Below are 22,594 nucleotides of genomic sequence, written 5' to 3' on the forward strand. Positions count from 1 at the left end.
GACATGTACAATTGCTCCTGTTTCTGTTTTTTACCTAGGTGCTCTGAGTAACTGTAGTATTATGTCATGGGAATGATGGTCAATTTATGATTAATGGTGGTCTGTGACATCTTAAACTATCTAGTTGTGATTTCTAGAGCTTGTTGTCAGATAAGTCAAATTAAAACAATCTCTAAATTTCAACTTGGTTTTATTTTTTGCCAAGAAATAAGTTATGGGCAGGCCCTCACACCTTCTATTTCAGGCCTGCTTGCTGATCTAAAAGTTCTCTGTAGCTTTTTTCAGTGTGGGGAGGAGCTGGAGATGCTGGCAGTATAGTATGCATTTTTTATGCTAATACATAGCATAATTTAATCTTTAGATGTGCAGTCACTAGACATGTATTGCATTTGTGCACTCATTTTTTGTGCTCTTTAGAAATGCATACAGCGTGGTGTGCCCCAGGACAAAGTGCCCTCATCCATTTCTTTGCTCCTTATTACAGGATCTGGACTGGAGAGCTTGCAGTAGGGCAGCATGCATCTACTCTCTGATCTTGGAGCAAGAGGAGAGAGGGGAACCTGTGATCTGTCTCAGTAATACAACTGTAACCAAAATAGTGATGACTCTCTAGATTTCTCCAGTAAGCTGTTCTGGTCCGTTGAATAGCTAACATGCATTTTAAACATTTTCCACATACATATTTAACTGATTGCGCCAAATGGCTGTTTGTGTGATGATGTAACTGACCCCCTCCCTTGCTCTTCTTGAGAAAGCACCTGCTGGAACTGAAAGCTGTAAATAAACAGGGTTCATTATCTGCCAGGAAACTGACTCATTTTTCTGCTTGAGATGAATTAGTATCAAATCTTTCTCCTATCTTTCTGAAGTGGGAAGGCTGGACTAAGTGCCTGAACTACCCTGCCAGTCATCTGTTGATCTGACTTTCTTCATTACTCCAGTCTGAACAACAGCATTTTAAAGGAATTGATTGGTTTGTGGTGAGATCTCTGTTTTCATAGCCTTAGAAGCCTACGGAGATAACACTGTGGCTTCTACCCCCTCAGGAAAGACACCTCCTCTTCAATTGCCTATAGAGAAACATGAGTCCTATGTAATTATCCCAGAAGCTGACGCAGATCTGCGTGTGTGGGTAAGCAGAGATTTCTGCTGTCCACACAATCTGTGGTGTTGGGAACTCCCAGAACAAGGAGAATTTGAAGCAGACATACAGATGAAGGTAGGTAGAAGAGCCCTCAGAAGAGTAAAGCTCGTCTGCAGGCTGCGGGAGTTCAGAATGTTGCCTGTCTTCTGGCCATGCTTTCAAGCCTGTTATAGTAACTAGAAACCCATACCATGTAGCTGAATTTCTGGTCTAATGGCATGTTGTTAAGGATCTAGGTGGAGGAATGTGATGTCTGTCTTCAGCTGGGCTGAGGTGCCTGCCCTGTTCTGAGCACTGGTGTGAAACTGCCACAGTAGAGCAAAATAGCAAATACAGTAGCTTGACCTGATTTAAATTTCTTCTTCCCTCCCTGCCTCTCAAGCTTTGTCTTCTGCAAAATGAAAATGCAGGGGATCTTTCATTGTTCTTTTCATGTTGGAGTTATTGCCAAACTAATCGATGCTGCTATAGCTGGTCTTGACCCTTTTAATGTCTATCATGGATGTGTGCTTCCTCTTGCCTGTTGAAATAACGCATTAATCATTCCCTGGGTGCTGTATGATGAGGACCTCTGCATAATGCTCATTAATCTTTTGTTCTGATGTGTGGCCTTTTTCAGCAGGTGAAGTAATAGATTAACAGTGCAATCTTGGGGCTTCTTGAAAGAATCTGTCACTTTCTTCAGAGCCACCCACCTTCCCTATGATAAGCTCCAAAGGTGCTGCTGTGTAGCTCCTGTGGCATCAGGTGGTAAATGGAAGTTGAAGTTCCTAGTCAAAGAGCAGAGGTGCAGTAACATAATTCATCATGTGGGATTACTTTCTAATTAAATTGAAACAAGTAAACTTTTAAGGGTTAAACATATTCTTCTTGACACTTCGCTCCCTACCTTGTGATTAGGAGAACTCAAATCTCAGTGCGTATTTCTGCTGTTCAAACTCTTACCTACAGTTCTTTGTTTCATGTAATTATGTTCTTTTTCTCTGTACTTCTTCCTATCTTGGCTGAAGACCTTATGTACTGTCTATTTTCTGACTGAGAAATCCTTACAGCTTGTTTTCTACAGGATTCTTGCCCAGAATCAGTGAAGGGGGGAAATTGTTTTCGGTGATAACTTCTGCCTTATATCAAACCTGCTCCTCTGACAACTCCGTACCTCTAACTGGGAAGAATGTCTTCTCTGTCCCTAGTTGTCCTTCAGAGTTCTTACCCTCAAAGAGGCTGAAGTGCTCTACAAAGGCCGTGTTTGGAACGTGTCTAGACTGTGTTTGAAATATATCTGTGATCACATATTGCATCCTTGCTTTTCCTAAAGAAATGAAGTTTTCTTGTAAAGGTTACTCATTATGTGGAATAAATTTAAAAACAAAAGATGATGAAAAGGATGCCTAACAGGGTTTGAGTACCTGTAAGAAAGGCAGCCATCAACTCTTGTTCCTCATTGAGGATGAGTTTTTGGCACAGATGTGAACAAGGGAATGGAGGAATTAACTCAGAACTGTAAAAGTGAGTGTTGACGTTTTAATGAGTTGTGAAATTTTCAGGTTATTTGTCTCTTGTATATAGTTACAACTATCTTAAGAAAGGTTTGATCCTTTTGTTTGACTGTTTCTGACCTGTCTAATCCAGTCTTGATGCCAGGCTAAATATGTCTAACCATAACCATGTGAAAGCTGAAACTGTCTAGAAATGTTAGCTTAGAGGTATCAGAGCAGATTATGTTAAGAACTTAATTTTAGAAGTCATTTTTTCAGGCAATCTTTAGAACTGCATACTGATTGCTTTTTTTATTTTAAGCTTCAGTATGAAACTGGTGAATAGCAATAGTGTTTTTCTGTTTGGCAAGAACTACAAAACTTGTATGGAAAATGAAGCTGTGGAACAAAATGCATTATGATTTCTGCTTACGTGATTTCAGTTTGCTCTTTGAAAGTAGGCAACACAATACAGATGTCTGAGATAATTTTTTCCTATTCTTTTGAGAAAAGGGGAGGGAAAAATACCCAAGCCAGTGGATTGGATTTTTTGAGATTTTTAGTTGAAATAGTTTTCTAGTGTTCTATCGAGGCTATTATTTATCTCCAAGAATTAATTTGGCTTGTTAACAGTTAATAATTGAGTTAGGATTTGAGGGAGGGGAGTGGTGTTATTGGGCATCTGGAGAACATTCAACTGTTTTCATGCTTCAGCTTTCTAGTTATCTTTAGGTTATACATTGCTTGACTGTGAGAGGAAGATGATTGAAGGGAATCTAGTTTTAAACTGTTGCTGGTTTTTACCTTTTTATGAGGAACCACAGGAGTACATCCACAGGGACGAGTGCTCAGGAGAACTGAATGCTGGCTGTAAACTGGAGGGTTGAAAACGGGATGTAATATGAAGTAGTGTGATAATTTTCACCTCCAAATGGGCAGTAGGGAATATAAAAGTCTTTTCAGGGAAGATTCAAAACAGGGGAAGGAAAGTCACAGAAAACCGCCAGAGTTGTCAATGTACTTTAGCTTCAAAGGATAACTAGGAATTACTCTGTTTTAGGGTCTGTTCATAGCTGAAGGTTGGATCTCTTGGGAGGGGTGGATGTGATTGCCGTTCTTAGAATGCTTCGTTTTACTGATTTGCTCTGGTTGTTGGTGTGCAGCAGCTTAGGAGGATGGTAGCTGACTGAACACCGTTTTGGTTTTAAGAAAACTAAACCTCAGTGGTGTTTGTTGATACCTTCCTTTTGGATGGGGAGGAAAACCCTTCCCTCAGTGTGGCTTTGAGTAGTGCTACCTCAGTTACATGTGCTCTGACAGCAAATCTAAGATGTGGTGTAGGGATTGCATATCCTTAGAAACTGTTACTGAAAAGTTCAGTTTGCTGCAGTTGACTGTCTTCTCAAATCCTGCCAAGATGAATCATTCTGTCTGAAAAGGCTTTGGTGGTGTTCCTCACCCCTGTGGGGAGAATGTGGGTGTAGTCCAATGGCTGGTGTGCTCTGAGGAGATTTTTTTCATGACTTTTTCTCCCTCCAGCTGCAGCTTCTGGCATTCATCTGCTTCATTCCTGAGAAATTTCTGTTTTTTGCTTATAGTGTCTTGTGTGCTTGCACTATCTTTTCACTCTCCCTTGTCTAGAGGTGTCCTGTAATTTGGACTTTGCTTCCTTTACCCCTTTGCTAACAATTGTTACAGACCTGGGGTAGCAGAATGAGTGTAGAGCGGCAGTTCCATAGCTACTGATGTCAGACAGAAAAGGACTCTGCTGAGATCTCAGTGCAGCTGAACAGAGGCAATTTATATCTTATAGTAGTTTTTTAATAAAAGAAATAAACCAACAGAAAAACTACAATCCCCCTTCTCCTATTTTAGCAAGCTGGGGTAGAAGCATCTCTCAGGGTGAGCAGAGTTAATCGTCATCATTGCAGCATTGACTGACAACCTGGAGGATGATAATATGTGATTTTTTTTCTTTTTTTTTCCTGGTGAGCGGGGGAGGAGAGTGGAAATTGCAGTTTCTCTGCTAATTGTACTTTAGATGTCATTTGTGACAATTTCATATTGTCTAGACGGAGATAGTGGAGCAATTGCTTCCACAGAGCCTAGTGTTAGCCTGTTATATATCTGGGTAGCAAAAATCGAGGATGTGAGAGAGGAGGAGGTTGCTGTAAGCTGTACAAAAGATTCAGGAGTCAACATGGTCTACTGAAATGTTTCAAAAGGAGATGCGAGCGATATGCATTTCTGTTCTCTCTCTGCACGCTTCTCTGGTGGAAACTTAGATGTTTAGTGGCTAGCAGTTTTCTATTCACACATGGATTATGTTTATGCTCCTTAACAGAAATGCTAAACCTTAGCATTTACTGTGGTATGATATTGGGCTACCTTACGCTTTGGGCTTACTGAAAACAGTCTGTGTCTCTTCTGGGACTTTGGGTGGTGAAAGCTGTGTGTGACACCTAAGACTTGGTAGAGTGGCAGCATGACTTACTTTAAAAATATTTATCTGCGCCTTCCTGGGAGACAGAAGGTTACTCTACCAGTGTCACAGATGGGACACTTTATTGACAATTATAACAGTGTATCTATTATTGAACCCATTTGTCAGTACCAAATGCATTTGGATCTGTAACTTTAGGTCACAAGGGCTCAGTCTAGAATGAGTTAGTTAAATAATAGATTTAATTTGTGCTTAGTACGCTGCTTCAGTACAGATACTGTTATTTGCTGGAGCTTTAAGTACAGAGGTGGTCCATCTGGGTCTCATGAGACTGTATGTTGCCTTGTTTTGAGTTTTTCCTACTGTGTGTATTTATCTCCTGGTTTGTTGCTCTGTGATCTGAGAGGGCACAGTTACAGGACAATTAACCATAAAATCAACTATAGCTTTTAGCAGTTACTATTAACTGAATTATCTTTGTCCACCTGATCTGAATGTGGCCCTAGTATGTGGCTTGTGTGCCTCAGTCTGAGGTAGTGCAGGAGCTGAGTTTGGTCTTGGCGGGCTCGGAACTGTCTGCTGGAAAGGCCATCTTAGCTGACACAATTCAACTCAGACTGTGCAGCCTCAGAAAGGGTTCTGAGGAATGTGTTTAACAGTGTCATCCTGCTCCTAACAACCCTGTAACTACTGGTCTTAGGGAGCCCTTCTGGTGAAGGAGAGATTCCTGCAGCAGCAGCTGCTGTTGCAGGGCTGCACAGGGCTGTTGAAGCCTATAGGAAGTCTGTTTACGTGGACACTTGGCCATCCTGTGCCTCAGGCAACTGTTAGTTTGTGTTTTACTAAAGTAATACATACCAGTTCTCCTCTGAGGTGCCAGGTGCTAGAGCAAGATTCTTCAAGTATTTATTTCAAGGATTGGATTGGGGTGTTAAGACAAGAACTATAGATTTTTCCAAGTGCTGTTCCCAAGCGAAGCAGAGGGTCTTCTGACAGACTCACAGCAAATTACAATGATGTCTGTCCCGTTTCTGCTTCTGCATCGTTGTGATGTACTCTGGTTGGTATAGATTTTGATTTCCTTCAGCACAGCTTCTGGCGCTGCTTTCTGAAGGCGATCCCTCAAAGTCAGTGATCTTCTTAGGCAGCTGCCAGCCTTTCCAAAGACAAGAAGACAAATATGGCTAGAGAATACCAGGAGACTTCTTTCTAACAGAGTCTGCTGGGCTGTACAGCATGTACTGATCATCTTCCCTTGTGGCACCAATTTTACTGCATCACTTAGTGCACAGATGCTGAAAGGCTGGAAAAGAGAGTGGGCTGTTTAGTGTACAGGCACCAAGACTTTTGACAGGAATGAGTCTGATGATTATTTGTGTGTGCACGTTATCAGAATACCCTAGGCATTGAAGGGAAATGGTATCAAACAAGTCTGTTGCATTGTGTGTAGGTTGCTCATGTCAGGAGGCAGCTGCTGTTTCTAGGGTTGTGGCTCTCCCAGAATCTGCATGCTGTGGGAGCTCTTTCTCCATGACTAAGTCCAGTGATCAGGCAGGATGTTCCAGTAGGGTGGCAGCCTTGGCACATCCAGGTTGCTTGCAAACTGCTGGTTTTGGACCACTCTGCACAAGCAGCTTTGAAGAGCAGATTTCAAAAAGCGTGTTGGTGTTGCAGTGGCGGTAACCTAATCTCTGAGCTCTGAGCTCTGAGCCAGTGGTTTGGAAAGGGCCAGCTGACTGAGTAGGTAGGATATCCCTTCTGCTAATTTCAATCTACCTACCTTTCCTCCAGAAGGAATTAAAGTAGTTTATATATGATGCAAGTGATAGGTATACCTCATAAGTTTCAGGACTTCAGGTATACTTGAAGCTGTAGCAGTGTTTGTTCTGGATTAGCTGCTTATGCGCATATTGACATATATTTGGAGAAGAAGAGAGGGCTTGGTAAGACAGGATTGAAGTAAAACAACTTTCTCGGGAGCCAAGGGATTCTCAATATCTATCAGTGTTGAAGGTTAGAGCCTTTGACTTGGGAACCTGGGGAATTAATTCATCTCAAAGTTAAGAGATTTAATAACTCTTCTTATTAAGAGATTTAATAACTCTTCTTGAATAAGACAAATGGTTGCCAAGCAACATTGTGCCAGAGAGGACAGAATTTCTTGCCTTCTGTAGAGTCTCAGTGCTTTGTAGCAAGTCCTGAGTTTCTTAAGCTGACACACTCCTTTCCAACTGGAAAACTGGAATGATTTCTTGCTGTTTTCTGCATTCCAGATCTATAATGTAAAAAAAAAAAAATTTACTTCAATTTTAATTGCTGGAAGGCAGTGAAAATTTGTCTTGAGATCCTGATGGGTGGGCTGCTGCTGGAAAAAAACACGTCTCATTTCAATTCTACTGTCTTTATATGGCTAGAAATGGGAAGTTGGGTGTGGATTTTATCTGTGCTTCTTCCTGCTTCCTGTATTGATGCTTACTGTGCTGCACTGCAAATGCTAACTATGCATTAGGAGTGTGGGACTAAGACTGAGAGATTAAAATCTTTCTTGACAGTTGTGTGTGTGTGTGTGTGTGTGTGTGTGTGTGTGTGTGTGTGTGTGAATAGAACAGATGTGGTGCTGGACCTCTTCCTTTCAAACCTCAACAGTTTTCATTAAGTTACAGATTGGAAAACAAAACTTAGCAGTTCTGAGGCAGACTTGAAAGGAAACTCGGCAGTCTTATAAACTTTGGCAGTTGATTTTTTTCACTTTCTCTACCTGCCCCAAATCATCTGTCTTGTGTTAATCTAATGGCTGCAACAGGCCATGAGTCAGTCTTGAAACAATGCTGTTCTCTGCTTTATGACAGAAGCTAGATAGAGGTGCATGTAGAAGCCAGGGTGGACGACATGTTCCTGCTATATACTTTTGATTCTGCTGCCTTCATGACTCAGACTCACTTTTCACATATTCAGGCTCTCTTGCTGCATTTGCATACATTTACTTCTTGAGTGAATATTTGGTATCTCTCCCTGTGGCTGATAAAAATACAGAGGAATAGAACATTTTTTTGTAGCTGAAAACCTCTCTTTCAGAGCCTTAAGGCTAAGATTGAATATCTTACTGTGAATCAACACCAGTGGTGCCCTTAAAGTCCAGATGCCAAGGTGTGTTCTTTATTCCATGCTCCATGGCACATTCCATGTGTAGCCACCTTTATGTAGGTAAGAATTTTACAGGTGGCCAATGCAGTGGTAATGTTTATGGACCTGACAAATTTGGATGGCTTGTCTCTAAAGGAGAAGTGACATCTGCATCTCTCTCTCGGAACTTGGAAGCAGATTTGGGACCACTCTTCTTCCTTACACAAGGTGTTCTTTCTTCTGCGCAGTGAGAATATTACACTTTGAATAGCTATGTGGTGAAAACACTTGTGCCACTGAACAGTGAGTGGTTCAGTGGTTCAGTATGTTGCGGAATGCTCTGCACTAATCATAGAAATAGTCTTAAGAGGTTTCAGAAAGTAGAGCATAAATAGGAGGGATGTTCCTGAATGGTCTTTGACTTTATAGTTTGTTTTTCCTTTCTAGGAGGTTGCTGGAGTCTTCCCTCATTTCATTATCTCGCTATGATGGAGCAGGATCCCGGGAACATCCGATCTACCCAGATCCAGCCAGGTAAAAGTTAAATGCAGTCTAAATGCATTTAAGTTTTATAGACAAAGCATAACTTTGGTATAACTCACTGAATCCTCTGAGAATGGTTCTCATATTGGGTTCATCTCCTCTTTAATGGCTTGCCATGGGGACAGAGTGCAAAGTAAGTGAGATGATGCTGTTAAGTCTGGAGGAGAATGAGGAAAAGAGGAAGAAATTACTATTGAAGTAACCACATAAGGATTCTTGAAATCATTTGGAATGGAGAACACTAGGTGACAAGCAGGCCCAACAGTAAATGAGATATATCAATGTATTCAAAATCTCTTTTGAAGAAAAATGAAGAAAAAACAAATAGTCTATTCAGGAGAGAAAGGGGAATTCAGGAAAGGCAGTTGGGAGCTGGTGTGAGCAGACAGCATGCTTGGAAGAATGAACTGTCTCCATAAATGTACCTGTATGAGAGAGAGCATAACCAGGAGGTTATGTATACTTCACTAAGAACAAAATACTGACAGTTATTTCTGAAGAGTCATGAATCATTGACATTAGACATAGAAACACCTGTAGTGCTGCTTAATCTTCAAAAGAGGTGGGAGTGTTTCAGAGGACTAGAAAAAGCAAACGTGGCAGAGTTATCAAAAATGGAAAGGAATGATCTTTGCAGTTTCTACTTAGTGTATTAAGAAAGCAACAGATGGGATTATGTGCCCCACAGACTGTGTCAGAAGAAATGATAGAATCATGAACAGCAAGCAGCTTTGGAAGCTTTCAAAGAATAAATCGTGACAAATAAGCTTTCTTTAGATGAGTTTAACAAAGCTATGAATGAGAAAAATTCAGTAAGTGTAAAATATATCTGATTTAGGCTTTTAGGGAACCTCTGGCATAGCTGCATGAATTGAAGGCTACTAGAATTTATCATAAAGGAGAGTACAGGAATACCACTGCATGAAAATTAAATCTTAAGTTTTTGAAGGAGATTTGTTGTTTTGTGGTTTTTAGTGGTAGTTTTTAATCTCATTATTTTTTCATCATTAACAACAGTTTTATACCGATTGTGCTCTAAGTACAAGTTCTGAAATAAAAGTCTGTGTTGTAAGCTGGCCAGATGGTAAACTTGAGCTGGTAAATAACTCCTTGCTAACTATCTCTGTAGATAAAGCCTTGTAGAGGTGAAATCTTACATTAGGCTTTTTTTTCCCCATTTATCGTGAAGAAAGTTGGTTTGTAAAGATAATTCAGAGGCTCAGGAACGATGTAAACAAAACATTAATGGAAGTAAGGTGGAATGTGCTCCTATGTGTAAAGTCATTGGGAAACCAACTTAATTGACTGCTGAAGGTCTTGGCAACTGCACGTCTGAACCATGCTGGTAAATGTAAAAGCTTCTAAATGGCAGTTGATTAAATGACAGGTAAAGAGATTGGTTTGGAAGGTTTGATTTTGATTTTAGAAAGATGCAAATAGTATTTTACAAATGTTAATTAAAAGATATTACCACATTCAGGTCAGTTTATGAATACCAGGAGCTGCTAATTTCTGGAAGTGTACCATTCCTTTTCTGAAATGTGTAGTCCAAAGCAGGCAGCTTGATAGAGCAGAGATTTTTTAAGAATTGATTCTAGCTCCCTGGGAACTGCCTTTTAAAAAAGAAAGGACAACCTGCCTAAGTTACTGAATTTTTTTCCCCTCCTGTCAGATGTCTGCTTTGATGAAGCTCAAGAAAGCGTATGGAAAGGAATCAATGCCTGAGACATTTCCTAGCATAAGGAGAATTGTCAAAAATATTTTTTCTACTTGAAACCATCTTCTAACCAATACGATGCTCTTCATGTGACAGTTCAAGTGGTGTTTAGGCTGTGGTAGAAACTATAGTGATTTGAGTTTATAAGATACTTCAGAAGAAAAGTCCAGTGTTGCAGCCTCTTCTAAGAGAGTTGATTTGTTCCAGTAAATATCACTGTCCTTTTCAGAGGATGAAATTCATAGATGCATAATCAGTACGAGCTGGAAGTTTGAGCGGGGTAGGATTTGAGTCTTTCTCCATAAACCTTGCTGTGTGCAGGGCTAGCAGGATATTTTTAACTGTCCCTTTAACTTGTTAGAAATTTGTGAAGTGATTAAAAGGAATGTTACTGCATTTTGAGTGGTTTTTTTATAGCACAGGTCCTATGAGGAGCAGCTGAGCGTGCTGGGGTTGTTTAGCCTGGAGAAAGAGGAGGCTCAGGGGAGACTTCATCACTCTCTACAAATACCTGAAAGGAGGTTGTAGCCAGGTGGGGATCGGTCTCTTTTCTCAGGCAACCAGTGACAGGACAAGAGGACACAGTCTTAAGCTGCACCAGAGGAGATTTAAGTTGGATGTTAGGAAGAAGTTCTTTACAGAGAGAGTGACTGGACATTGGAATGGGCTGCCCAGGGAGGTGATGGAGTCACCATCCCTGGAGGTGTTTAAGAAAAGACTGGATGTGGCACTTAGTGCCATGGTCTAGTTGGCAAGGTGGTGTTGGGTCTTAGGTTGGACTTGATCTCAGAGGTCTTTTCCAACTTAGTTGATTCTGTGATTGTAAGTTTGAAATGTAAAGTTATGTCTTTGAGATGTAAATAGCAAAGGGGAAAAGTGAAACAAAGGTGAAATAAACATACATCTGTATCTATAAGTAAACATCTATATGTGTCCATGTGTGTATGTGTGTTTTAAATATATATTAATAATATATATATATCCTTAAGACTAAGCTGTCTCCAACAGAGTCTTTTTTTTTTTTAAACTGTGCGGGCTGAAAAATTTATTTTTGAGTGTGTGTGTGTTAGTTTTGTTTCTGCATCTACTGTCTGTGATGGTGCTATATTTGAATAACCTAGGTCAGCAGTGAGGGGGGGAGAACATTTTTTTGAAGTTCCCTTGGATTTAGAATGAATATTCTGATGTAGACTGCAGCAGTATTTCTCAGTGGCCTTGCTGAACTTTTTTAACGTCAGCTTGGTTGTTCTGTCATTCTGCACAGTTTCCATATGTACTGACCTCAAAAAACAACCTGCAGAGGAATTAAATAAAGCTGTCATCAAAGAACACCTATATTATTTTTTTTAATAGAAATACTCAATAAGGTGCTCACAGACTGCATGTATAAAGCATCACAGAGGTGTTTGGTAGAAGTGTCTCTAGAAAAAATCTAAGTTGCTAGAAAGTATTTTATCCCTCACACCTTTGTCTCTGTGTATGAGACTTAAGCTTCTTATGTTGTGTTTGGAAATCCTTTCTACAGTCTATCCAGCATGCATACCATGTGCTGTCAGGAAGCTGAATCTGGTGTCGTGTCATCCCTTGTGTCCAGTGTTTATTGCCTACCCTTTCATGTTCTTCTAACAAGCATCATAGTGTTTTTTCTTCTGGTGTCCTGCATAATTTTAGAAGATTAAATGTCTGCAAAACTCATTCTTCGTATCCTTCTGTAAAACTCTCCTTTGGTGTGATATTAGCAAAAAGGAAAGTTTCAGCGGTTACTCTGCTGGACTGCTGAGATCACTGTTGATGTTTTCCAGTGTTCCCTTGTTTGCTTGTTGCTTTTCTTTTTCTATGTGCACATATTATGCTGTAGACTTTATTTTTAGGTGTGCACAGAGGCTTTGGCTTATGGAAAAGGCCAAAGAAGAGAACAGCTCCTCATTTATGAGTGTGCTTCTGTAATGTCTTGCTTTTTTATACTTGGCCTATTTAAGTCTTATGGGGAGTAGAGAGAAGTGCTCTGTTTGTATATCAGTGCCTTCTACTTCATGTAAGCATGAAGAGATTTAACTCATTAAACAGAGCATAAAAGATTCAGGAGGAATTAAAATCAAACTGAGTGTGTGGTTCCCCTTACCCTTTTCTGCTTATTGACTTAGGTGTTTATAGCCCTGTACCTGTAGTCTGTTTGCTGAACTTGCTGCTTTACCAACATAGCAGTCTGGTAAGGTACAGGGACCTTACCTTGGGGAAGTTGCTCTCTCTTTGTGTCTACATGACTTCTAATTCCTTCCTTCTTGCCACCTTCTCTTTTGCTTACTTACCCAGAATGTATGGTGGAATTAGAGATTGAATGTTCTTGATGGGTGTTTGCAGCGAAAGCAACATTAATACAGTCTGCCCTTTGAGGTATTAGTGTGCTTTTTTTTGTGCTGCTTTAGGGAGCAGTCTCCAGAAATGCTATTAAATATAATTTTCCATTGAAATATGATTTTAGGGATAGTAGCAGAGCACTTTATCAATCTGGTGTGATTATTTGCTGCCCCTGCTGTTGTGGATGTGAAATGTATCCATATATAAGCAAAATCTTATTTCCAGTATGTTTCCACAGAATCAGCACAGCTTTGGAAGGAAGAGAAAATAAAAAGTCTTCTATCAATCATATTATCAGAGATGATTACAGAGTTGCGTTTTTGTCACTGGTTATATTGTAGCACAGTGAAACGGTGTGATACTAGTCATTATAAAGTTAAATGTATCTTTAAAAGTCTTCGTGGCTGAAGGTGAGGTCCACTGTGAAATGAATTTAGTTTGAAACTGTTCTGAAGATGGGCAGACAGGCCACCTCTCTTTGAGATTGCAAATGAGTGTGTATATGTATATGATTATCCCCTAGAATTCACTGTTCATTTGAGGTATTTTGTTTTATTTTTTGTTTAAAGTTGTTCAGACTTTTATTTATAGATTTAAAATTAGGGCTACTCTCTCCATTATCAGTCTCTTGGCATCTCCTTTGCAGGAAATGAGAATGTATTTTCATGACTCTGAGAAGTACCAGGCTGGTAACTTGAATAAAAAAGAACAAAATGAAACACATGTATGAAATGGGAAGAGAGGAGAAGGGAGCTAGAAGGTAAAGGAATAGACATCTTATACCTAACTTCCAAGACGGGGGCACTGGAAGGTTGTCATCTCCCCTTCTCTCCTCAAATTAGAATTCGAGTCTAGTCCAAATAAGGCTAATAAAATGATAAATCAAGTATCTGAGGTATCTGGATATTAACACTGAGTAACTGTGTCACAGAAAGCATATGCAAGGAGCTGTGGATATAGGCAGGGTAGGAAAAGAGAGTGTGTTTTCACCAATCTAGTATCAAGAGAGTAGGACTGGTGTATGATAGCTGATGGAAACAAAGGCTAGGTTATGCATGAAAGAGAATTAAGAGTTACTTGCAGAGGAAAGTTTTCCTTTCAGGTGGGATGTGAGGCTTCTGAAGCTCCACTTAACATATATCTAGTGGATCTGATGAAATTGCTGCTATCCCTGCCGTTTAGATTACCAAGTAGTTAAACAAAGCTGTTAAACCTTTTTTTTCTCCTGCTTGATACTCCATGGTACTCCATAGGTACTCTCAGAACAACACCATCTTCCTACAATGTTTATGTGAACACTGCTGCTGTTTGGCATTGTAAGCAGAGTTCACATTGTGGCTGGGCTTGGTTCTTATAAGTAATGCTTGCTGGGCTTAGTTGAGTGAACTGGTAATAAATGAATCGATGAGCTCCAAGGAATGCTGAAAGCAAATATCCCTGTGCTGTGGATGAGTTTTTTGTCTATAGGTACTAAGTAGTGCTTCTGTTTGCAGAACAAGGGAATCACATAGGAATGTAGTGTATAAGGGGAAAATTACTTTATTTACTCTGTCTTACTCATGAATAAAATGCAGTCAATTTTGTGATATGCTGTTACTGACCTGGCACTTGGAGTTCAAAAGGAAAATTAGGACTGGCTGTCATACTGTACTTGTGTAATGAGTATCTGCATATCTTTCTCTTGCTCAGATTGTCTCCTGCTGCATATTATGCTCAGAGGATGATCCAGTATCTTTCCCGGAGGGACAGTATTCGACAACGCTCTATGCGATATCAGCAAAACCGTCTCCGTTCTTCCTCCTCCTCTGCTTCCACTTCAGAGAACTCAAGCCCATCTGTGGAGGGAAATGATCTGGAATTCGAAGATTTTGAGTAAGTGTGCATGCTGCCTTGCCCTCCTGCTTGACTCTGTGGTCAGCACAGGAATACTTTCTGATTTCCTCCTGTTTACCAGTCAAAGACGCCTTAGGCAGGTTAAGTCAATCAATAATTAGAGTAGTGATTGCTAAAAATAGGTCTTGTAATTTCTATTATGAAAATTAAGGATGCTGTAGGCTACCTTCAACACATCAGGCTATCTCAACCAGATTTAGAAGACTGGTTAAATAAAGAAAAGGAGAATCTTTTTCTCCCATGGAACAGATGGGGAACCAGGAGTTTACTAGAGCTGTCAAATCTTGAGACAGAACAGGAACCACTAAGAAGCTTTGCAGGACTTAGTTCTTTGGTCTGAGGCTGCAGAAGACAGTCAGACATGTCCCGTTGCTTTTACTTGCTCTATCTTTATAACTTTGTCAAATTAGCTGAAGTTCCTGTGATTGGGTTGGGTTTTTTGTTTGGTTTTGTTTTGTGGTTTGCTGTTTTTGGGGTTTTTTTTGATTTTTTTTCTTTTGGGTTTTTTTTGGGTGTGTTTGGTTTTTCTTTTTTTTGTTTGTTTGTTTGCTTGGGTGGCTTTGGGGGCCTTGAGGGGGTTGGTTGTTTTTGTTTGTTTGTTTTGGTGGTTTGTGGGTTTGGGGTTTTTTTTAAGAATTGGTAATTGTGAATCTGTGTTAAGGCTTGGTTTCCTATAAGGAGATAAAAAAGCCTCTTGTGTCAAAGTGAGGAATTTAGATTAAAATCTATTTTGAATCCAATGCAGAAAAGAGAATATGGCCTTTCTAGGCTGTCTTCAGTAATTTCCTTTTCCTTTTAAATATGGGATTTTCCCTGGATACTTTTAAGTATTTCACTGATCTTTTTTCCCCCCTTTGTGCATATTGCAATTAAAATACAGGGTAATTCTGAGCATGGTTGTAGCAGTAGTCTATGATGGTAGTGTAGCAAGGAGGTGTGTTTGATGGGAACTGCGAACTCCACAAAAATCCAGACTGTTATGTTGCAGTTGCCAGCAAAGGATGCTGTCAACTTACCTGCCATCTTAACTTGCATGGTCACTTATTGCAGTGGCACATACTTGAGATGGCATGTTGTTAAAGCTCCATGTCCTTTATGTCAGAGTGAAGTCCCTTTATGAAGGACATTAGTAACACAAGCTATTCCCAAAGCAAGATATCAATCCCTTTCTAAGTGGTGGTAGACTTTTTTTCCTTAGAAATTTGTTCTGGGAAGCTGTCACTTCATGCTTCAGCAATTAAATATTCTGAAGTATAGGTTGAGTGAATGTTTTTCCCTGTCATTGTGGCCTTGTTTGGGTAAAATGTAAATGAGGGGAGATAATGCAAAAGAGTCACTGCCTAGTAGCTTTTCTCAGGCAGCTTTGCAGTCTGGAAGAGCAGAAATGTGGTGGCTGCTGGGCCTGTTTTGTGAGGTGGGTGTGTTGCAAGCACAGACCTTCCTATTTCCATTATTCCATTTCATCCATCTGTGGCAGCTTGTTCTGCTGGAAAAATAAAAGATGGTAGGTTCTTCATTCACAGAGCCAGGCAAATGCCTGCAGAGAAGTGTGCTCCCCTGCAGATAATGTTCACACAGTAAGAGCACCCAGTCAGGGAAGCAATCCAATCAGCTGTGCTAAGGTTGTATTTCATACTGAGCAAAAAGAAGTGTTTATTCTTTAATGTGCAGTGGCTGAATTTGGTAGTTGAATATTTCATGTTGAATTCTGGTCTGTGCATTCAAGACCTGCTGTCTTTTTCCTTCTCTGCTTCATTATTTCTCCTGGCTGATTAGAGAGAGCTGCTGTGCGGGGGTCCTTAGAGCAGGAACTTGTCTTGTGACTCATTTGATTTCTTCTGCTGAGACTTCGCAATTAAATCTCTTACACAGAGATCTTGCTTCTCCTTTTGGCTCCTGTATCCCTCCTTCTGTACTTGCTTGCCTGTGCAGTCGTGTATTTCTTCATGTGTGTATTTCTTGCCCTGGTTTAGATGCTCTGACTTCTCTGCTTTTCCAGATCTGATATAGGACAGGGAGTTGCTACTGTAGCTGTCTGCAGCTCATGCTTTTCTCCTGGAATCCAGTGATTTATTTTTTTTTTTACATAAAAGCCAAAGCAAATTGCCTTGGTGCTTTATCTTTTTCTGTTTAATGTATTTGGCAAAAGTCCTTTCTTTTCCCCCAGATTAGGAGAAAGATGTAAGGGATTTTAAACACCAGTTGGTTTTACTGTTCATAGAGCTCTGGGCAAGGAGTGAGCCCTGTGCTTGTGCAGAGTGCCTGGGAGATGAGTGTTCCTCTGCTCTCATTTTGTGGGATTCTGAGGGTCTTTTTCTCCTGAAAGATTCATTTTGTAACTTTTCAATTTCGTTTGGCGAATGACCTAGTAAGGGGCATGAAAAACTTGGCCTATGCACTGTTTGTGTGTATATGACCTCTAAATTTAAATTAAGGCCTCTCCTTTGTCTCAGTCTAATGGTGAATTCATTCATAAATATATTTAATTTGTGACAGCAGTAGTGTTGGTATAAGAATGTGAAGTAATGGTTTTTATAGGTATTTAATAATATTGTTCTTTTACATCAGTTTTTGTGAAAAGGAGAGGAGGGAGGAGGCACGCTATACCTGTGTTTTTTGGTCTAATAAGATGTTCTTTCTCTACACATGCTGCCTGTGTTTAAGCTGTCACTGTTGTAATCTTACTGCTTATTGAATGCAACTGTCAACTGTAAACTTAGTCATGTCTGCATGAAAGCATTTAATACAGTTTGTAATATATATACAGATTGAAATATTAGGGTTTTAAGGTTAGCTTTAGCAGAATCCTAAGCTAAAATTAAAAGGGTTTCTGAATTCTGGAATAATAATCTCTGAATGGAGAATAACATCCTTTAGTCTTCCAGCACAATTGGTAAAAACAGATTCTTTGTAGACAAGTCCTTTCAAGTTCTTATTTGAGTGTCTTATGTTTAAATCACATAGTAAATTTAGATTTTTAGAGCTAAATTATTTTCTTTTGACTTTTTCAATGATTTTGACTGGATCTCTTCTAGGCACTTCCTTAGTCTAGAATAGCTTTTTGATGCTGAAGACTGTTGGTGATGCTTCCAGGACTCCTTGGATAGTGCAATCTAATTTTTTTTTCATTTGTAATTCTAAATTTGTCACCATAATAAGAATGTGAAGGTGTTTCTGTAGATGAATTTTGGCCATCTATGTCCCTTTTTGTCTGCAGTAAGTGAGGGAGCAAATACAGAAATACAGGTTTGTTTCATCTGTCAGACTGAAAAGCAGATAGATGGGGCAGTGCAGCAGCTCACTGTCTGAAAGCCCGACTCTAATCCTTCACTACAGTTCTGTAAAGGCTTTCAAGCTAAGGCTAAAGGTGTGACTGTGGCTGACTCCTCTGTCTGCTTTTGAGAGTGGGTAGAATATAGATGTGAAAGAACTTGGAGATTACACTCTTAATGTCTGCAGCTTTTCCCCATTTTATTCTTTCCTTTTTTCTTTCTTCCCAGCAGGATCTGTGCTGGAGTGGATCCATTCAGTTGTGCATATTGTCACAGGCTAGGAAGGTCTTTATTGTGTCTTGAAAACAAGAAGGGCTTTACCACACAGACTTGAAGTATTGTTTTGGTGCTTTATCTTTTTAATTTCTTTCAAGACACCACTGAGCATCCGGACAGAGAATATGACAACTGTAGGCGCTGTTTTCCTGAGACCATAATGGACGACATTCTGGTTTTGTGGAAGCAGGCTCTTGCTTTTCAGAGGTGATTAATCATTTAGGGAAAGCTTACAAGATTCAGGGTGGTGTTATTTGGCTTTATTTGTCACCTTAAAGTCCTTTTGTGTAAGGCATGTTCTGGACCAGGAGTTGTGGTTTCTCAGATAGGCATCTTGCAAGGGTCTCCTCATAAGTGCGTAAGATTCGTGAGTATCCGCCATACCTACCTTCTGCCATTTTTGGTTGCTTAAAGTCCTGCCAAATCTAAGTTCCTCTGATAGCCTTGTCTTGGAAGATTTTAAGATCACAGCTTGACAGGTGACTGCCACTGCATTAAAGCTGTGAGTCTCGTTTCCAGTTTCTTGTGTGGGATTTTCATTAATTTTGAAGAATAGTGTTCAGTTTGGGAGTCTCTTTTGTGTCACAGTGCTCCACTTCAGGCTGGCGTTTCTGGTTTAACTTTTTTATGTATTAAGGAAAAAAGTGCATGTCTGATTGGACATTCATGTGACATATCCAGGCAGTCATCCTTCCTTTTGGAAAGTCTTCATTTAAAGTACATTTTGTTGTTAGTTAGCTTCTTTAAGAACTTTGACTGGTACATTGATATCTGACAATATTAATTAGGAACTGGCTGGATGCAATTGTGTCTGGACTAACATTATGCACTGAGAGAGGAGACAATGGCTGTGGCAGTGTGGCTACTCAGTAGTGTGTGTTTGGGTCATAGATTTGGGTTTGGATTCTGTTCTCTGTATTGCTCCTCAAGTGGAGTGATAAAAGTGAGTTTCGAGGAGGGAATTGCGTGTCATGGTGAGAATAAGCACGTTGTTTGCTTAATGGCTGAGACAGAAAGATTTTTGGAAACCTAGAGAGGGGAGGAAGAGGTTGGAGATTGACAATTATTTCAGTAATTTCTTCCTTACACTTGTGCAGGAAGTCTATACTTGTGTTTAAATCCAGTCTCTACCTTTTCAGTCTGACTGTATCGTTTACTAGAGACACAGCACAATGGGAGCACTAATCCGCAGAAATGCAATCAATTCGTAGTGCACCTGCTGATTTCCCTTAGCACACCAACTACTAAGAGCACATGGGTAGAACTTGGACTCTTTGTACCACCAGTCTTGGTCTTTACTGCCCTCCTTCACAGCTGTCCACTGTACACTCATGTATTTCAGAGTGGGTTTTTCCTTTCTGTGGCAATCTTCAATTTTTGCAAAAGAAACTCCTTCAAGTAGGAGCCAGGTTTTCTTGGCAGGAGAAAGGAGAGATTGGAATGGCTAAAGTTTTTTTGTGAGGCTTTAGGTATGGAGCTTTTGATCTAGAGGTCCAGAACAGTGAGACAAGCTCTGTCATTGTGAAGAGAGACGAATAAGGAATCCCAGAGGTAAAGAAAGAGGTTTACTCTGTAAGGGGACTGTAGGTTAAGCTGACGCCTCAGGATGAATGGGATGCCAAGTGTTAAGCTCTGATAGGGTAGATGAGAGAGATGACTTGATCAATGGTAGCCTTTTGGTATCCACACCACTAAAAGCAATTAGGCTGGGTTTTTTACTTTTTCTCCATGCTATCCTGATGTTTACATTTGAAGTTAACAAAGGACATATAGGAGATGTGAGAATCTATATGGTCTCTTCATGTCACTTAAATACTGATGGAAGTGGATTTTTAGGATCCATGACTCATCAGTATACTGCAGAAAATGCAGCAGTTTCTTTCTGGAAGTCCTGGATGGGGCAGTTTATTATCTGTCTTTCTTACTGGAGCAGCTGCAAATAAAGTTCTTGTTAGCAATTTGCTATTTGAGTTCAGATAAAGATATTAAAAGCAGGATTACTATTTGTTGCGTTCTTTCCAGAGCTCCTTTAGCTTTTTTTGATGTTTTTTCCTCTACCTCTGTTTCTTGGCTCATATGGCTCTGCATCATTGTTTTTGATGAAGATGGGCCTTCTCAAAACTGGCTTTCAAGGCAGACATCACTGTTATGGATTTTGTGGTCACTTTCTCTTTTGGTTTTTTTGTGTTTTTTTTTTTTTCCTTCTATGTTAGAAGTTTCTGGAGCAGTTAGCACTGGGACGTTGATTCGAGATACACAGCAATTTATTTTAATTATGTTCATCATCTTAAACACAGTTTCAGGCTAGGAAAGCTACAAGTCCTGGATGAATGGGAATGATGTTGAATCTACTCTTTGAACTTCATTTTTCAGGGATTAGTTAGAGTCTTACCTTAGCTTGTGATCTACTCACAGTAGCCTGCAACTTCATTTTTTGTATTTATCTTTTGTGACAGTCTTTTATATTGCCCATATCTTGGTCTTACTGTCTAATAACACTACCTGGATGCAGTGAACAGGCAATGAGTATTTCCTTGCAGCATTACTGCAGGGTATTGCTAACCTCTCCAGCATAATGTTGATTTACCATTAAGTCACATTCCAGCAAGACAAGTATCTTCATAGCAGGGTGGTGAAAGAGTGAGTACCTTTTGAAAGATGGTGGTTGCCAGAGAAGCTCATGTCATATTCCACACTGTTGGTTGCCTGGGCCTGTAGAAACAGTTTTCATGTCAAGATGGTACATCTGAGGGTTTTTTGCTACTTAGAAGCTGTGTTCATTGTTTTCCTTTTGCTTTTATTTTCTGTCTGTGCAACTTGGAAGTCAAACTAGGTCACGTAGTAGGTGAGATCTGGTGTTAATCGGAAGGATTAGGAAGCAAGCTGTTATTGGGTTGTTGCTGGCCATACAGAGCAGGTAGTGGTTGGCCTTCTTGAAGCCTGTAGGTCTAACAGATTAGCATTGTTTGTAAAGTTAAGTTTCAATTTCTGTTTCCCTTGGAAGAGCAGTAGCATAACAGTGCAATATATTTTTTTTAAAAAGGAAATAGAAAAGAAAAAGTTGGTGCTTACTTTTGGCACTTTATTCCAGTATTGAAGCCTGATGGGGCAGCTGATTGCATGTTTCTGCTGTGAACTGTGTTCAGTGAGCACCAGTTGTGAAGTTTCCAGGTGATTAGAATTAGCCAAGATGATGTTTTCCCTAGTCATGATCATGTTTGCATGAATGTTTGAAAATGGCTAATTAAGGGGTCTCAAAGAAGGGGTAGTTGTCATGCTGGATGCCCTGGTTTTTTATAAAACACTGCACACAGTGCTTTTCTTAATGCTCATGTACCAGGTCTAGGCTGGGGAGTCGAGATTCTCCACCTTTGTCTGGCTGCTTATGTTTCTGTTTTTTAATGATTTACTGTAGCTATGAAGTGTATCAGTCCTATTCTAAAACATCATCATCAGTTTGGTATCCAAACCACAGGGTTTCTAAAAGCAATTAGGCTGGGTTTTTTAATTTTTCTCCATGCTATCCTAATGTTTACATTTGAAGTTAACATCTCACAAAAGTGAGATAGTTAAAATAGAGACACCTGGATCTTGCACCTAGAAAAGAGTGAGTGCTTCATTCTAGTTCCAAATCAGTCTTTCTCTGAAGCAGTTAATCCTTGGCATTTAATGGGCAAGTGCTGCTGTTTCTCTTGACCAGGTGATAAATCTTCTCATATGTGATGCTTCTCTGAAACACTTGATCTTCTGAAGTGTCATTTTTAATCTTGTAAATATATTTTCCCCTGAACAGCCCTCTGAGAGGTAATGAAGGAGGGGGGGGGGGGTGTTTCCCTCTGGTCAGCAGAGACATTACAAAACAGCTGACTGCTGTTTTGTAGGACATTTTAGCAGATAAATAGATATATGTTTTCCCTGGTGTTCCTTTGAAACAGCTGCTCCTGAAAGACTGGCATTTCAGTCTTCAGAAGGACACAGAAAGACAGAAAGGCACCATGTCTTAGGTGACTTGCCTAACTTCTTTATCAATTACTGTGTTAAAAAGCTATTTTTCTAGTTGCTGTCTCTCCAGCTGGCCAGAATTGCTCTTTGCAATTTCTCTAATACTTTTATTCTTCAGGTTTTTTTGGTTTTCAGTGCTTGTGACTTTGCTCCACAAATTTAATGCTGGGAAAGGCTTTTCATGTAGCAGTTGCTTCTTTTTGCTTAAATTTTCTTGCTTCTTGTTGTCCCCTTCAGTTCTGCCTTAAGTACTTCTCCTTCAGTAATGATCATATCCTTCAAAGATGGGTATATACATTTACATTTATAACTTTTATTTTTACCAGATTATGTATATTCTTTTCAATA

The 22,594-nt window shown here is 39.8% G+C and overlaps 1 protein-coding gene across 2 annotated transcripts in view; it reads left to right on the forward strand.

Moving 5' to 3' along the window:
• Positions 1–22,594, forward strand: part of AMBRA1 (autophagy and beclin 1 regulator 1) — a 133,498-nt gene that overhangs the window by 24,832 nt on the left and 86,072 nt on the right. For both annotated transcript variants that reach the window (XM_032690564.1, XM_032690565.1), the window contains 2 exons: positions 8,633–8,719; positions 14,493–14,675. In XM_032690564.1, coding sequence (XP_032546455.1) covers positions 8,633–8,719; positions 14,493–14,675 — 270 coding nt within the window. The remainder of the gene's footprint in view (positions 1–8,632; positions 8,720–14,492; positions 14,676–22,594) is intronic.

The sequence above is a fragment of the Chiroxiphia lanceolata genome, chromosome 6, assembly GCF_009829145.1.
Source record: "Chiroxiphia lanceolata isolate bChiLan1 chromosome 6, bChiLan1.pri, whole genome shotgun sequence".
In the NCBI taxonomy this organism is placed as follows: domain Eukaryota; kingdom Metazoa; phylum Chordata; class Aves; order Passeriformes; family Pipridae; genus Chiroxiphia; species Chiroxiphia lanceolata.